The sequence below is a fragment of the Desmodus rotundus genome, chromosome 12, assembly GCF_022682495.2.
Source record: "Desmodus rotundus isolate HL8 chromosome 12, HLdesRot8A.1, whole genome shotgun sequence".
NCBI lineage: Eukaryota > Metazoa > Chordata > Mammalia > Chiroptera > Phyllostomidae > Desmodus > Desmodus rotundus.
This window is the reverse complement of record NC_071398.1, coordinates 31,085,600-31,103,045: the sequence shown is the minus strand read 5'-3', so window position 1 is coordinate 31,103,045 and position 17,446 is coordinate 31,085,600. Positions and strand designations below refer to the sequence as shown.

Sequence of the window (17,446 nt, the reverse complement as noted above, 5' to 3'; positions counted from 1 at the left end):
ATTATAGATTATAGTTGGCATCCATTTGCATATCAGAATTTTAAACAGCCAGCCTCTCCAGCAAACAAGGTCATTTCAAAGATAAAACTACTGAGTTCTCCCTCTTCCTGCTGCCTGCTCCCTTTCCCTCTGAACTGGGCTGAAGACTCAGGCCAGGGGAGCTCCAGGCCAATGTCCTCTTCTCCAGCCCTGGGGGTGCCCTCCCCACTGCGGGCTGTGACCCTTCCCCATAGAGGCCGGGGTGGGTCTCCTGCTCTGCCCTTGTCTATTTGTCCACTTTCCTGTGGCAGAGAGGGACCCCCCTCTGCTCAGATGCCACCCTCACTCCCTCTCCCTTGGGACCAGGCCCCACCTACGTGACCCCTCCCTCACACTTCTTCCCCTCAGGCCCCAGGGCCTCCTTGCTGGGCCCTGATCCTACCTGAGTCTTTGCATGGGCTGTGTCCTCTGCCTGGCACCCTCCCATCCCACATGCTCTCAGCCCTGCCTGCCCTGCTGGGACCCCGGGTCCCTCCCTAAGACCCTGTATTTCCCACACAACCCACAGTGCACAATGGTGTCTCCTGAGCTCTGTGAGGGTGAACATCCCTGGCACAACCAGCCTTCCTCCAACACTCATTCGGGGCACCTCTGCTCCAGCCCCCTCCTACCACTGGTGGCTCAGAGGAGGAGGTAACAGTGCAGAGGCCACACTGTGGTGTCACTGCAGAGCTGGGCCTCAGACCCAGCTGGGACCCTGGGCTCTGACTGACAGGAGATCTGGCTCTAGGGCAGCCAGGGCATCTGGGGGAGAGGTGGGTGTGGCATCTGTGGAGCTGAGATGACCGCCACCAACAGAAGAGTGAAAGGTACTGCTCCCTGCTCCACGGCCGCACAGCTCAGCCGACCCAAGAGCAGAATTCTGGTTGTCTCAGACCGTGGCTCCTTCCGTCCAGCCTCCGACACCGCCAGGTCCAGAAGAACCCAGGCTGCCAGGGAGGGAAGACAGCCCTGACCCTGATGCAGAGGCACAGTGCTGGCTCTGCACCAGGCACGGCTACCTCCTCATAGCTCCCTTGAGTGGCTGGCACTCTCCTTAGCTCTCTTGGACACATGAGGAAACCGAGGCCCAGAGAGGACAAGCTGTCTGCCCATAGTTACTCTGCAAAGTTTAGACCCAGGCTGGACAGGCTGACTTGGAGTCTGTGCTGCTGCTCTCAGACGGTTTGGGGGTTCCCTTTGAAGGAAGCCGCCAGCTGCAGGTACAGCTCATAACTTTAGAAAATGAAAACAAATACCCTGAACCCCTCCTCAGCCTGATTTTGGTGCTCTGGAGTTACCGGATATCAGCCAGTGAGTGGTAGGAAGAAACTAGGGCAAGGAGCTAATGGGGCCTGCAGATGATAGGATGGGAAAGGGGACCTCACTGGTCTTTGCAGTGTGTGTGGAGGTCCTCCTGGGAGGACCTCCCTCCCAGGGAGGGGGAGGCCTCCCTTCTGCTCAGTGCCACGGGGTGCCTCCCAGGGGTTATTTTGGCAGTCTGCTCAGGGCCCTGACCGTTGGAAGCAGGGCAACTGCGGTGCCCCCACCGTACAGCTGCAGAGAGGGGCCCTGAGGCCTGGCCTCTCCACTGGGTTGCTGTCGCCTGGGGCCCAACCAGCAGATGGCAGCCAGCATGGGCTGTAGCACGTGCGCTGAGCCCTGGGCTCTGTGAGGCCACCAGCTCCCACCCTCATGCAGGCCAGATGGGAAACCAAGGCTCGGGTCCAGTCACTTGCCCAAAGCCAGACGGTGTAGGGTGCACTGTGGTCCAAGCTGCCAGCCCCATCCCAGAGGGGACAGGTGGCTGATGCCCCCAAGCTTGCTGCTGGTGAGGGTAGCAGCTGCATTTTCCCTCATATTTGAGGTCCGGGACTAGCTTCCGGCTGGGGATCAAGAAACAGGGAGAGAGATGCTCACACGCGACGGGGAGGAGGCTCAGAGGAACAGAATGAGAGAGGGCCTGCGGCTTGCAAGGAGCGACAGGACTTGCAGGTGCAGGAGGCCAGGCACTGGCTGCACCCCTAACTTCCAGGCGGTCACTGCTGGGCAGTGCCCTTGGGACACCAACCCAGCTGGGCCCTGACGAGGCCCTGCTGCCCCATCACTGGCACAGGCGGCCCCTGCAAGATAAGAGCCCACTGGGCCTCTCTGGCTTCCCCGGCCGGGTGATAAGTGCGGCCTGCTTGCGGCCTGATAGGGGGTGGCCACCACGGCGGTTGGCCAGCGGCCGCTTATCGGCCCATCGCTGCCCACTTCATATCTGTGGGCACTGATAGGGAGCCCCTCGACCCTCAAGAATGCAAATAGCACAGGAAGCTCCTGGGTGTACCCCAGCCCTCGTCTGGGGTCAGGTTCTGATCTCCAGGGGCCTGTTTCTCTGTGTGTGAAATGGGGATGATGACATCAATCCTCCAGGGGGCGGACAGGCGCCACCTGGGGTGATAGCTGAAGGTGGCGCTCATAGACCCGCACCGACTCTGGAGCCAGGTAGTGGGTCCAAACCTGATGCTGCCACTTCCCACCTGGAGACCTTGGTCACTCTGTGCCCCTCCGCCTTGGCAGAGACTTCCCTGCACCCCAGCAACGTGAAGCCCTCATCACGTACCTTCTTTCCACTGGTCATGAACCTCACTTGTATTATTACACCCGTCTGTGCCCACACTCCCTGGGGAGTTTGCTCACAGCTGTCTGGTACACAGCAGGGGCTCAATAAATGCTTGCTGTATCCACAAATGTGCCTGACATGAGTACACTGTCTCCTTTCCATCCTCCTAGTCACCAAGGATCACGCTCTCCCTCCTTCACCCCAGCTCCCATGTAACAGCCCTCCATGGCAAGCTGTACCTGTGCCTGCAGATGCAGTCCTGCCAAACCTTCTCGTACGCTGCCCCGGTTCCCTGAACTGAGGAACCATAGAGACAACCAACATTCTCCCTTCTCTTCACAAATGAGCAGAGTTGGAGGACCCAGAGAGAATACATATGGCGGGACCTCCAAATTCAGAATTCCAATTGCAAATTGGAGGTGGGTATGATTATCGGCCCAAGACCGCCCTCAAAGACACTTGCTGTGGTCCAGGGCCAGGCAGTCTATAGCCACCTCCTGCCTCCTAGGAGTCTGCAGCTACTGCAGGGGCAGGGGCAGGGCAAGGGCAGGGAGGGCTACTCTGTACAAACCTGAGTTCCTGTATGGCTCTAAATCCCTAGCCCAGCTGGGAAGGTTCTCCACACGTACTCACCTCCCTCTTTGCCCTGGCTGTTTCCACCTCCTGGGATGCCTTTTCCTGCCTGCACCGCCTGCTCCTGTTTCCCAGACAGACCAGACTCAGCCTCCTAGGAAGGCTCAAGACACATCTGTCTGCCTGGAATTCAGCTCTGAGCATCAGCAAGGCTTGGTGCTTGCCTTCAGCAATACCACTGGACCCACGGGCAGGCTGGACTTTGGAATAGGCACAGGCCTGGGCCTGATGGGTTGCCACCAACCTCTCCAACCAGCAGGCCAGGCCTGTCCCACTCAAGCCGTCAGAGTGGTCAGCTCCCAGGACTGCGAGAAGACTGAGCCCTGGGGCCATCCCGACAGGCAATGCTGCTTGGCATGACCGCAGATATGGTTACCTGGCCCGCTCCAGGAGCTGCTGGCTTCCTCCTCCAGACTCATCTCTGGCTCCTGTCCCTCTGTTTCCTTGGGGCCTCCAGGAGATGTAGGGTGCGGTGTTGGTGGTGGGGGCAGGGGATTAGCTTCTGCAGAGAGGAAAATACCATCAGGCCCTGCCAAGCTCTGGGCACCAAGTTGCCTGACCACTTGCCCCACCCTGTGGCCAGGAAGGACACTGAGGCCCAGGTGGGTGAGTGTGTGCCTAAGGTTACCCACCCCTAGGCTTGCTCTAATCGGGGAGGATCAGACATCTCAATTTTCCCCTTGGCCTTTAAAACCTCTAATCCCCCTCATTAATTGTAGCAATAATAATTGCTACTCCAGCTGCTGTTATAATTAGAGTGCAGGATGCCCTACCAGGCACGCCCAGGCCAGGGGCCTGCCCAGGCCAGGCGTTAAGTGTGAGCTCCGCCTCCTGGTCTCCTCCTGGGGCAGCTGGGGGCCTCTCCAGCAGGCCCTGCATCCAATTCCAGCCCAAAGGGCATATTTGCCTTCCCTGCCAGCCTGATAACCACCTCAGCCCCCAATCGATGAGCTCCCATAAAAGCCCCCCCCCCGTTGGTGACGTCATGCGCCGGCAGATTATTAATACCCAAGATAAGGGCCATGATTAACATCAAATAAATCAATCACACAGTATAAAAGTCCTATTATTTTTGGCTATAAATCAACATGGCTGGCATTTGAGCTCCAGCCACTGAGAGGGAGCTGCGCTGGGCCCGCCTGAGAGGCAGATATTGCTCCTGCTGTCTTATCTCGCCCATCGCCACATTATCACCACGGCCTGTGCCAGGTGCAACCCCTGCTGTTTTTTCCAGCTCCTTCCCCACCCCACCCCCATGAAGCCCCAGTTCCCAGATCAGATAAGGGGCTCTGGCACCCTAGGAAAGCCACCAGGTCAAAGTCCAGTAGTAACAAGCCACTTGCCCTTTGGCAGATCAAGGCCCCTGTGAGGCCTCCCCATTAGTGCACAGCATCTAATAGTATGGTGACGAGGGGCCCCTCACACACTCCCTCAGACCCTCGGCCACCCTGAGGGGCTTATGCCCAGTTACAGATTTGGAAACTGAGGCTCAGGAAGGGAAGGAGCATGGGCTGGGGACCAGCTTGTGGAGGGAAGCTGATGCTCCACTAAGCAATATGAGGTGATGATGATGATGATGATGATGATGATGATGGCAGAGATAATAACGAACCAGAGCAGGCACCAGAGGCCAGGTGCATGATCCCTTCACATGGTCTGGAGGTCCCTGGTGAGCTGAGGGTGATGGGAACCCTGGCCCCTGGGTTCAACTCCCATTGGCCCAGCCTCCTCTCACTGTATAGCCCTGGTGACTCCAATGGGCCTGCTGGTGGGAAAGGGATGCAGAGGCCAGCAGGTCTCAGAGGATGAGGTTTATTGGGCTCCTGGGCCTGTAGTCATTCTAGGGGAGTCCCTGATGCTGAGACTGGGAAATGTTGGCGGTGGGGCATCCACAGTGAGAAGGAACCTCCCTGCCAGGGACTAAGATCTGCCTGGGGTATCCACCTGCCCCCCTTCCCCTCCTCAGCTTCTAGACCCCCCCTTCCCCTGCCATCTACTCTCCATCCCACCTCAGGGCCTGTGTGCGGCCTAGTACACCCTTCCCTGTACACTGGCAGCATGGGTGGCTCTATGTGCCCTTTGGGTCTCTGTTCCATGTTCCCCACACCCCACATCTCTCCTTCCCTCCATGCCCACCCACCCACATACCACCCTCCCAAATGGTCCAGTTTGTGGGGGTAACTTAGCTGGGGTGTGCATTGTGGCATAGAATGAAAACAGGAGTAAAACTGCCAGCCATGGCCATGGTGGGGATCCGGGGAGGCAGGGGAGAGGGAGCCGGGCCTCACCCCTCTGTCCTCCTACCACTAGCTTTCCATCCTCAGTTTCTTCATCTAGAAAATGGGCGGGGGTGCTGACCTCCCCCAGTGCCTCTGCCTCAGTGAGGTCCCTCCTACTGGGGGTCTCTCGGGGTGTCTGAGGGTACAGCTAGTCCAAGAGGCTGCCCCAACCTTGAGGTCCCACTGGGACCAGCTCTGAGCAGGCCTCCTGCTGTCAGCCCTGAGTGGAGGGCTGTGTCTCCTTCCAAGACTTGTTCTAAGCTGGATAAATTCATCCTGCCTCCACTGGGGAGACTGCCACCAGGAGACCCAAGAAGAGATTCCAGGGTGGGGTGGGGTGGGGTGGGGAGCAGGTGGAGAGACAGGGGGATCAGTGTGACTCTAGACCTGGGGGGTCAGACCCCTACTCAGGTGCTTAGGCTGTGTGACCCTAAGCACCTAGCAAATGAGGTGACAGGCCCTAATAGGAGAACCTGCTATGTGCCGAGCACCATGTGTGCTGAAGTAGGTTTGATAGCCAGGCAAGGGCCTGCTGCCCAATTTATAGAGGGTAAATTGAGGCTGGGAGGGGATATAGCTTTCCCAAGGTCACTCAGTGGCCCATATGACTCACTATCTAACCCTTCCCATCTGTATAAGGGGCTAGACTTCTAAGACCCTCCTGATGAAGGTGTGCATGCCTCCTCTCCCCAGCTACCCCCAGCCCCCCTAGACCTGTGATCAGGCCCCCTGCTGGGAGCCATCCAGGCTTCTCTCGGCCCTACCAGGCACAGTTAGCCTCCAGATATACCAAGCTCAATGCTACTTCACAAGTGTGGGAACCCAGAGGGACCGGCTCCCGTGAAGTCACAGGCGACAATGTGAAAAGGTGTGGGATGGCTCCGGGTGCCAGATCCCGGCCTGCTATACCCACTGCCCAACTTACCTGGAATAGAAGGGCTCGGTGGATCGGGCTCTGCCTTGGCCTTGGGCTCAGATGCTGCTGCCTCTGGCTCTGGGAGGCTGATGTCTGTGGCCTGTGCCTCTTCCCTAGCCTCCATGTCTCCAAGAGAACCTGCAGACATAGCCCAAGGGGAATCATGGGGTCAGAGGCCACAAGGGACCAGCCAACAGTATGGGGACTCCCTCTGGGTCCCCCAAGACTTGATGTGAAAACCTCACCCCATATCAACCTGGCCCCTGCAACAATTCCAACACCTGGGGGGTCACTGGCCTTCCTGCCCCACCTCTCACCTGCCTACAGCCTGTGCTGGCCCAATGAACCACTCTTGCCAGGACAATGGACCCAGGCTTTCCCCTCTGCTCTGCTGTAAACCATGGGGGCAGCTATGGGGACTCTTGTGGGTCAGGGAGACCCTAGAGGTTATGTGACCGCTGTGGCCTTCCACGTCTCACGGTTATGCACTTCAGGGGCTTACAGGGCCCCAGGGTACATCTGTAGCCCTTGTGGGCAAACATCTCCTAGGCCTTGCATAGCTGTTTCCTCTATCCTGGACCCCTCCTCTAGGAAGCAGCCCATACTCAGGTTCCAAAGACTGAGAGCTTCTTGAGTGTGGGCTCTAGCAGCTAGTACAGGAGGCGCTCAGAGAATCTGATTAAAAGGGTAAACAGCTGATGGGACTCAGGTGAGCACACAGGCACCTGCAGTCCACCTCTGGGGGCCAGAGTGCCACAGGCCTGGGGTCCCCGGAGGCTTTTACAGGGGGAGCCCCAGGGAGCCCATTTTACAGGTGAGAATCCAGGTGATCTGACCCAGACCAGTCCCCAGGAGGGTGTCGAAGCTGCCCTGGGAAGGCCCCTGAGTGCAGGCCAGGGTTGCAGTGTTTGCTTGTTCCGAGGTCAGACAGATGGTGCCAGTGGGCAGAGAGAACACTGGTGAGCAGGTGCCCCTCCTCGTTCTGATCCCCAAACCACTTGAGCCCCTTCTATCTGTGTCTCAGCCTGGGCCCCAGGGCAGGTTCTGAGGTGCGCTGCCTCCTATCCCAATCATGGGTTCTTTTTAAAGTTGTTTTTTTTAGAGAAGTTTTTGGTTTTCAACAAAATTGAGAGGAAAGTAGAGATTTTCCATATGCCCCCTTCTCCCACACATACATAGCCTCCTCATTCACAGGGATGGTACTTTATTTTTTAAATCAAAAATGAACAGCAGGTTCTTGAATAATATCATTTATTTATAACGTTGATGAGATGCTGTGGCAACCTAACTCTGGTTTTGTGTCACAGCCTAGGGAAACTTGGTTCTATTACCCTTAAGAGTCACAGAACCTATAAGTGACATTAAGTGAGGATTTACTGTATCCCCCCAGCTTCTCTCTCTGCAGCCACCTGCCTGGCCCCCTCCCCCCTATTATCAGGGAGATGACACTCATCACCCAGGTGTGGCATGGGGGAGGGTCCTGACTCATGAACCCCAGCCATGGAGCTGGGGAGGGGGCTTCTGGGCCCAGGAAACTGAGCCTGAAACATCCTGGCCCTCTTGCTGCTTGAGGACAATGAGCAAGAAGAAAAGTCTAGAAGCCATGGCAACATCTGTGAATTCCCATGTCAGAGGGGCCTGAAGGAGCAGAGTGGGGCTTGTTTTGACAGGAACAGAAGGCACGGGCAGGAAGGCCTGAGCAGGGAAGAAGGGAATGGCTACTTCTCAAGGGCCATTGAGCTCCCGGTCCCTAAAGGCAAGCAAGCAGCCGCAGTGGGAGACTTGTTTGGGATGTACACCTCAGTGGCCAGTGGCTCCTGATCTTTTGTATGCCATGACCCCTCGGGGAATCTGATGAAATCCAGTACTTTCTCCCCAGAAAAACACAGAGAGGGACCAAAACGTGTCCAGTTTTAGGGGGCTTCTCAGTGAATCCCTAGTGTCCTCTGTCCCAATGCCCTTACTCTCCAGCTCTGCCGGGGTTTTCCAGGGGTGAAAGGGGTTGGGTGGCTAGCTGGTGGAGGCAGATGGGTCCTGCTGATGCTTCAGTGACTGCCCAGCAAGAAACAACTGTGCCACCTGCCAGCGTCCAACACGGGCCCCAGGAGCTGGCTCACGGCAGAGGGTCAGGGAGACCCACAAGGCTACGACAGAAAGTGGTGCCGAGCTCCCAGGCTTCCTTTCAAAATCTAGCTATTTACACGGAGCAGGGAGGTGCAAAGCTGGTTCTCTCTTTGTGTTTCAGTGCACCTTTCTGACCACAGGTGGGTGATGGCCCGCCATGCAGTGAAAACTGAGTTGTCTCTGGTAGGGCAGACGCCTTTCCTGACTTCTGCGAACATCTGAGGGCAGACACTGTTCTAGAAAGCAGAGGTGCTGGGACCTCTGGACTCTGTGGGGACTTCCAGGACAGCAGGGAGATAGTCAGACAATAGGCCCCAAACCAGAACAGGAGAAAATTATAAATGTGTGGTGAGCGAGGGAGGTGAGACAGAACAACAGGCAGAGATGCTACCAGCAGATCTCAGAGGGGACGATGCTGGCACGATGCTGACGCTGAGAGGAGGGCAGAGGAAGTGGCTTGTGCTAAGGCCCGGAATCCGGACAGGCCTCTATATGGTAGAGGAAGGAGGAGGGGGTAGTCAAAACTGAGGGGAGAGTAGGGCTGACCTAGAGGCAGGGGTAGGTGGGGGGTTGGGGAGCAGATGGATCCTAACCCTGGAGGCCAACAGAGGGTCCATGCAGGACAGCAGGGTCATTTCCCAGCTGCAGCCCTTTGGAATTAGCTTCTGCCTCCCCAGCCTCCTCAGGACACCTCAGAGCTATTATTACTCAGACCACACAGAACCAGCCCTAGGCTAAGCCTCCGTGCTCTCCTCAAAGTGCCCACACAGGCAGGCTCTGTGTTGAGCTGGGCACATCCCAGACCGGTCGGACTCGTGCCCCTGGGACAGGTGGGAGGCCTGACCTGCCATAACCTCCCTTGGCACGCACCTGGGCAGGAAAGCACTGGATGCAGTGGAGGCCAGTCTCTGATCCCTCTCCCACAGCATCGGCCCTGAGTGGGCACTGCCCACTACCGTGGCCAGCACACATTCCTGAGGTCAGCCCCCTTGCTGGCCCTTTTCCAGAAGCCCTGGTGCCTTCTGTGGCTCATTCACAGCTAGAGGGGTTGCCCAGGAGCTGCAGCCCCTCCTGCTGAATAGGCCATTGGATTTCAGGGCCGTGGTTGCCTACTCTAGAGACTGGGTATGAAGCCATCTGCTTTCAGGGAATGCAGGGACCAGAGCACTGGAGTGGGGCTGATACTCCCTTCCCCACACCTGCCAGGACCCTCGGGACAACAGCCCCCATTCTTGGTGCCTCATTCAGGTGGGCTAAGCCATCCAGGGAGGCCCTGAGCTCCTGTTGGGTCCATTTACAGGAGAACAAAGGTGTCCGCTCTGCACAAAGGCGTGACAATGAGCGTGAAGAAAGAGGCTGCCGGCTGAGGCAATTTATTCTAATGCCCCTAATTCAGTTCCAGCACAATTAAAACAGCTCTGATAATGCAGCAGACAACTGCCAACTAGCAAATTGCTACAAGCCCACAACCAGGATGCACAGCGTAGCAAATTCCACCCACACCAACCTTGGTGCACAGAGAGTGTGCCACATGGCCCCCACTTAAGGCCCAGTGACCACCCTGGTTCTACCTGGGGCTCGGGGAGGAAGGCTTCTCAGCTGGCCAAGGTGATTGCTGAGATGCTGTGCTTTCCTGGGTGCCTTGTGCTAGGAAAGAACCTGGCTGGCCCCCGTGAGACTCTCTCTGCCCAGAGACCCCAACAGCTGAGCCAGGCCAACCCACGGCCAGGCAGGAGGTGTCGTTGCTGTGTGACCTCAGACAAGTCACTCTACCTTTCTGTGCTCAGTAACCACACAACTCCCACCTTACAGGATGAAATGTGGCAACACCTGTATCTGGGCTTAGCTTAGGGATGGTACACAGTATGTGTGCCCCAAACATCAACTGTCATCACTGTTAGCTACTACCACCCACCACCAGCAGGGCCTGGGAAATGGTGGGGGGATGCGTTTATGATTAAGTACTATCCTGTGCTCATTTTATAAATGTCCTTCCTACCCCCCTGTAGCCAGGGCTGTAGGGGCGGTGGGGAAGGTGTGTGTGGGGAGGGGCTTACAATACCACCACAATGAGAGGAGCGGTGGCAGAGGATAGTGGGAGGGTGATGGGGATGAAGTGGTTGGGGGAGGCAGGGCCCTGATGACAGTCACGATGGGCCAATGCGCCTCCCAAGATGGAAGTGTGAGTTATGCCCACTTTGCAGGTGAGTAAACTGAGGCCCAGCAAAGTGAACTCACCTGCTCATGGGCCTGGGTGAGAAAGCAGTGGTTGGGGGGTAGGTAAGGAAGGAGCCTCCTCCAATTAGCCACGCTTCCAGACACTGGCTCAGGGCATGGCCCTTCTCTGCACCAGGTGTGGCCCCATGCCTCTCCTCAACCTGCAAATGAGGTGGAGCGAGGGTGAGGCTGGTCCCATACCTGGTGGGGTCAAGAGGCTGATGCCCAAAGCTAAGCACCTGTCTTGGGGGGAGACAATGGGGGATGACAGGGGTCACCACTGGCCAGGGCAGCACTGGGCATGGCCCCTGCTGTCCAGAGCCCCTCAGTTATCACAGTGAGCAGACACCATGCGCGATGATCTGTCTCCTGCTCATTAAGCCGGATGCCGAAATGGAAATGAAAACATAATAGCTATTTGATTGGGGGTGAGATATTTTGCATATTGGCTCAGCACTGATAGCAGAATTTCATCAACTCCCTTTTTTCATGCTTTAAAACTGAATTACGGAGACAGGCTCTGTGTGGCGGGATGATCCCAACTCCTTCCAATTCCTGAAGCAGGAGCAATTAACGACCCCCTCCTGGCTTTGATGGCAAAGCAGTTGGGGGGTCCTTTTGAATAACTGCCTTGAAGAAAGCAAGAGCTGGTAGCTGAGGGTATAAAATCCCCCTGGACATCAGCCCTCAGGTGGGCCTTCCAGGTGGGAGCAGATGGAGGTGGCTTGAAGCACTGGACAGAGCTCCCCCATCCCTGAAGCCTGTACCTGTGTCGAAAGGGGGCAACTCTGACCATCCCCCACCAGGCCATTGGAAAGAACCAGAGCAAAGTCCTGGTGAGCCCTACCCTAGATTGGGGCTTGACCACAGGTGCAGATCTTTCCCTTATGCCTGCCCTTTGCTTGGGTCATTTATGTCTCTCTGGGGAGACCTTCTACAGTCCCAACTTATGACAAAGCAACAGGTTCGGCACCTGCCCAGGTCCCCTTCCTTTATCAGGGTGGGATTTTGAATACAAGCCCACTGGCCTGGGGGCTTATGTGCCCTGCTCCTCACCCACCAGTGTCCTGGCCTGTCCAGGGAGGCGCAGAGCTGGGAGAGGGGCACCAGGAAGACCCTGGGGTACAGGTGGAGCTGGGCTCTGATGGCTCATTCTCAACCATTGTTCTTTTATTTACTCACTCACCCATGCACTAGCTCAGGTCTTCATTCCCTTATTCATTCATTCATCAAAGCTTTCCTGAGCCCACCGAGTGCCAGACCCCCCTGCATAGGAGATCCTGCGACAACTAAGACGCAACCCCATGAAAGAAACATGAAAAATGCAAGTGCAGCCACTGGCACAAAGGAGAGGGTGCCAGTCAGGGAAGCCTTCTTGGATGAGGGAACAAATGAGTAGAGACCTGGAAGGGGAACAAAAGGAGGTTGCCTGCAAACAGGGCCAGGAAAAAGCATTCCAGGCAGAAGGAACAGGAGGATGTTGAGGCCTGTGACCATGTGCAGGCCCTGCCTCCCTGAGTCTGGTTTCCTCACTGAAAGCCTGGGAAGAACAGCCTTCTGTCATGGGCTATGGTCAGGGTTCAGGCAAGGCGATGCCCAAGGGTGCTGGGCACAGACTTGTGGTTATTATTACAAGTGTTGTTATTGCAACTCTCCACGGAAGTGCCCCCTGGCCCTCTAGGGGTGACAGGGCTGGGGGTGCTGAGGGGCTGGGGCCTGGGGAGGGGAGTGAGGGTAGGAGAGGAAGACCTCCCTCCAAGACTGGCAGAAGGACTGGCCTCCTGTCTTACTGGCCGTGGACAGCCGGGCGGGGGAGGGGGATAGGAGGCTCAGTGCGGCCAGGAGATAGACCCTGGCCTCTGGGTGGCACAGTGGCTAGATAAGGCCCTGATAACAGAGAAAATAGCAACAGATTCAGACTTTCCCACCGCTGGGCATTGGGCAGCTTAGGCCATGGTGGGAACACAGAGGCGGTGGGGACAGCCCTATTCTCCCTGAAGGAGCTGTGTTGTGGGAGCACAGGGTGACAGGGACCTGGTCATTTTGGGGCCCAGCGGACAGAGTTGGGTCTGAAGCTTGACATCTAGGCAGGAGGCAGCGTGACCTCTGGTGAAGCTCCCCCTCCCCTGGGTCCTGTCGAGCACGACTGGATGCTCTTAAACCCCTTGTGAGATAGGAGGTTTGGGATCCAGCTTGTGTGTGACAGACATGGAACCAAAGACACAGAGTGCAGGGGCAGCTGGCTGCTCTGGCCCAGCACCTGCCTGTTAGCTGCACCCTGCACCCTGCAGCCTTCACTCACTGCCCAAGCCCCCCATGACTAAATACCTTGTACTCAATGCAGGATTCTGACAAGCAGCGAGCTGCTTTCCAGGCTCAGGTAGATGGATAGAAACAGGTTAGAAGAGGGAAGTGCTGGACAGGGCCAGGAGAGGGTCAGGACAGGGTCAGGACCAAGCCCAGAGCAGCAGGAGGGAGTCCAGCATATGGGGCTCTGGTGAAGGCAGGGTATCTCCAGGGCCCCCAGCAGAGAGGCCCCAGGCAGTCAGGGGACTAGTGAGGTTGGCTTGTGCCACCCACAGGGGCAGGGGCATGCTCAGTAGGGTTTATGAGAGGAAAGGGGCCCTTGTGGGTAGGCATAGAGGGTAGATTCTAGGAAGTTACAAGGCCTGGGAAAAGTGTCCATTTAACCAGAACTTCTTCAACAGCTTCTCTAACATGAACAAAGGCAGGTTTCTGGATCACTGCCTCCTAGGAGCTCTCAGCAGCAGAGTGGCAGGGGCTCCCTGGAGGCGAACAGGCACCCACAGGAGGAAGGTGGAGCTCTGGGGGCGCCTCCTGGACACCCAAGAAAGCCCTGGCACTGACTGCCCCTCCCAGCAGGTCCTCTCATGCCCACATCCCACCAGATGCTGAGGGCCGGCACAGATGTCACAAGGAGCCTGGCAATCTCAGTAAGTCCAACTCCTGTCCCCCATCCCCTAAAAGTAGCCTGAAGCTGACTGCTTCTCTCTACACCACTTGCCAGCACAGGGTCTTGGCCATTGGCAGGTGCCCCTCTTGGACCCTAACTCTTCCCTGATCCACCCCCACCCCCAGGATCAACCAAACCTCTTCCACTGCCCTGGCCCTCCAGCCACAGGGCCTCCTCAGCCCATGCTGTCCTTCTGCCAGGACACTCTCTCACCCCGTCTCTGCCAGGTTAAGGCCTTCTCAGCCCTCAGTAAACTCTTCCTCCCACAGTCTGCATGTCTGTGGAGCTTCACATTTATTTGCAAGTCATTTGTGCAATTCTCCGGGGAGTGCAGAGTGGGGGCAGCTGGTCAGCTGGTGCTCCTTCTGGTCCCCAGTGCCCAGAGGGAGGAAGAAGGGTGACCCACCTGTAGCCGGTTTCAAGGAAGGCACTGCCCCAGTAGCCCTAATGGGCGTGCCCTGGGTTCAAGGGGACTGCATCAATGGCTGTGAGGAGCGTCCCAGTGGAATGCAGAGGAGTCTCTGGAGCCTCAAGAGGTGTGAACTAGGAGGGGCCCACAGACCCATGCTGCGGCCTGCCAGTGGCTGTCATCAACCCAGGATCAGTCCCGATGACAGTAGGGCGACCACAAAGAGGATGTTGGCAATGATAATCTTGGCTTATTTGAGGGACAGCCTGCTCCTCCAAGGGTAGAGTGAGCATCTGATCCTCTGTTCTGGGGACCTGGGACTAGATGCTCTCCCACACTGATTCTGTGCCTGCCGCTACCCCAACTGCACAAGTGGGCCTGGGGCAGAGGAGACGTGCGGAAGGAGCAGCTTGACTCTCTGCTTCTCCACCGAGATCAGCCAGATGATGACTGAATGCATCCTGCAACGGGGAACTCACTGCTCTCTCTTCCAGAGGTGCAGACATCTGAGTCCTAGACCTTTGCCTCTCAGGTCTTGGTGTCCCCATCACAACTGCTGTATATAATTGCTGGGCTGTGAGCCTCCGAGCTCAGCAGGCCTCCAGGCCGAGCCCGAAGGTGCTGGTGAGTGCGACTGTCCCAAGTTAGCCAGGCTGGAGGAGGGTGGCTGGCTGCTATCACAACACACTCTGGGCCATCCGAGGGCAAAGAGATACTCTCGGCATCAAGCACAAACTTGTGGTGCTCAGGGGCGCCAGGCAGGAGCCCTTTGCTCTCAGGGTACACAGAACCATGCTCTGAGGGACAAGAGCCACTGGGACCGACTCCAGCTAACAAATTAAACAGATCCTAGGGAGATGTAATTCACATACCATAAAAATTCATCCTTTTAAGGTGTGTTTATTGAAAGATGGGAGGGACAGTCATAAGTATCCAAATAAAACCCAGGGCCCCCTGTCACTAAGTCTCACACAAAGGGGCTAGCATCTTTCCTTGTCAACTCTCTCATGCTCTCAGCCAGCCAGTGCTTCTCACTTGGGGCCCTACACCCAGCCATGAGCCAGGTCCTTGTGCCTTTGCCCTCCCTTCCTGCACTTGAATGTTCTTTGTCCCAACTTCCCTCTCCCTTCTTCCAGGTCACTTCTCCTCACACCTACCTTCTGACTCCCTACAGGTCTGGCACTGGGACTGGCGACTGTCAGGTCTCACTGGGAGGGCATGGAGGGAGGCCGGGATGCTGAGGACAAAACAAACCTTCCCCTCAGCAGACAGCGGGCAGGACACAGGTGAAGGCCGGTAGCCACGCTAATGTGGATATCTTGTCCCTGTGTCTCCATTATGCCTGGGGGCTGCTGTAACCAAGAACAGCCCCAGCCCAGGAAATAAGACCCACTTTCTACCTGTGCAGCTTCTGGGGCAGGAGGACCCCATCTGAGGCCTTCGGCCCCCTCACCTTGTGGCCCTTAACCTGCAGCCGCCCCCCTCTTCCTAAGGCCTCACCTTCCCTGGCCACCCAGTGGTCAGCTTCCCAGCTCCTTCCTCTGGGGGCTGTTGCACAGATTCTAAGGTCACATTCTCTGGTGGGTGGTTGTCTACACTCCAGCTCCCATTGCACTCAGGCCTACTGGTGATGTGCACCCCGAACCCTCCACTCCTTGACCCACCCTCCTCTGCTCAGCACCCCCATGGCTCCCTTACTGTGGCCCACAGCCTATGCCAGTACCCCAGCTCTGGAACAGCACCCAGCACATAGTAGGTGCTTAATGAATACTGGTGATTGTGTGATGGGCATAGGGAGGGAACAGGCTGCTCACAGACGACCTGGCTCCGAGCCGAGTGTGGCGGTGGGCCTTCCGGGCCCCCATAGGAGAGGACTGAGGCAGGGAGTGAAGGGCCTCGGGGAGCTTCATTCAGCCCCAGAGGGGAGCCTTGGGGCCTGACCCCATGTGTGGATGGGTGACAGGGGCTGAGTCCCGGAAGAGGGGTGTGCCACCTCCCCTACTTGTGGAAGCCGCACCTTCCTGCCTTGGGTATCTGAGGCCTGGGTGGGTATGGGGGCTCCAGGCTGGGAGGGAGATTTGGGGAGATAGGGCACTAACACCCAGTGGGGGGGTCCTGCATCCATATCCCATTCCTCAGCCACCACCACTTCCTCCTGTGGTCAGTCCCTTAACCGACAGGCGGAACTCAGGGGGCTTAACTGCCCCAGTGCCGAGAGCTGTGCCCAGTGGGGGGCCTAGGGTGAGCCTGGTCACTCCCTGCATGCATGTGCCCCTGGAGGCCTCACAGAGCAGGAGGGACCACGTGTAGCACTGGGGCACCTCCTGGATGGCCCCTGCTTGGCAGGAGTGAGCACCGGCAGCAATAATGACGGTGGTGGCAGCAATAGGGGTCTAAGCAGCCTCTGTAGCAGGCCCAGTTCTAGGGATTTAATCATGCAGCACTTTTGATCCCCAACTCCTCTACTTAGTGTTACCCCCACTTTACAGATGGGGAAACTGAGGCAAAAGGAGGTTAAAGAAACTGGCCCAAGGCCTCATAGCTAGAAGAGTGGGCGGCTGCCTGCTCCCTTTCCAGTGCCCGGTGTTTCCTATACTCTCCCACCCATTGTTTCTGTTTACAGGGTGGTGGTAGGAGACCCAGGACGGCAGACTCCCAGGCCTGTGGCTTTGTCACTTGGTCTCCCCTCATCTGGCCTCAGTTTCCCTTCCTTGCCCTGTGTCACAGACAGACCAAGGCCTGGAGAGACCCTCTCTCTCTCTCAAGTTCCTTCCAGAGTCCACCCCGTGATCACCCTGTCACTGCCATCTATCTGCCAGTCCTCCCCCCAGCTACCAACGGCCTGTTCCCTGAGGCCAGGGCCCAGGCTCCATCAGCTACTTGCCATGTGGCCTGGGCCAGCATGCCCCTCTGTGCTCTGTGGGGATGTCCACCTGCCTCCCAGGGGTATGCGATGACAGGCTCTCAGGCCTTCCCCCCAGGAGCTGTGGCCCCTCTGGCCCAGATCCCTGGGACACAAGTGCATAGCCCTCAAGTTTATGAAGCTCTGCCAGCCTGTCGGTAAACTGGTTCCTCTGTACAGATGGGGAAACTGAGGCAGAGCACTATACCAGTCCTCATCTCGGGCCTTGGACTATCTATCCACCACAGCTATTCAGGGCAAGGCACAACGGAGGCTGGGCCAGGCTCTGAGACCAGGGAGTCTGCCCAGGCCTTGGTTGGCACATCCGGCAAATGGGTGCTGGCGCACTACCCTTGTAGTGCTGCT

General features: G+C 57.2%; 1 protein-coding gene and 1 long non-coding RNA gene across 5 annotated transcripts in view; one reads left to right on the top strand and one right to left on the bottom strand.

Annotated features, from left to right (window-relative positions):
• ZFPM1 (zinc finger protein, FOG family member 1) overlaps positions 1–17,446 on the bottom strand; it is a 76,368-nt gene that overhangs the window by 38,991 nt on the left and 19,931 nt on the right. For all 4 annotated transcript variants that reach the window (XM_071219990.1, XM_053914653.2, XM_053914652.2 and 1 more), the window contains exons 2-3: positions 6,464–6,592; positions 3,636–3,761 (exon numbers count right to left, since the gene is read on the bottom strand). In XM_071219990.1, the coding sequence (XP_071076091.1) occupies positions 3,636–3,761; positions 6,464–6,578 (241 nt within the window). In that variant the 5' untranslated portion in view covers positions 6,579–6,592. The remainder of the gene's footprint in view (positions 1–3,635; positions 3,762–6,463; positions 6,593–17,446) is intronic.
• LOC112300696 (uncharacterized) overlaps positions 1–17,446 on the top strand; it is a 56,864-nt gene that overhangs the window by 37,180 nt on the left and 2,238 nt on the right. The gene's annotated exons all lie outside the window — the stretch shown is intronic.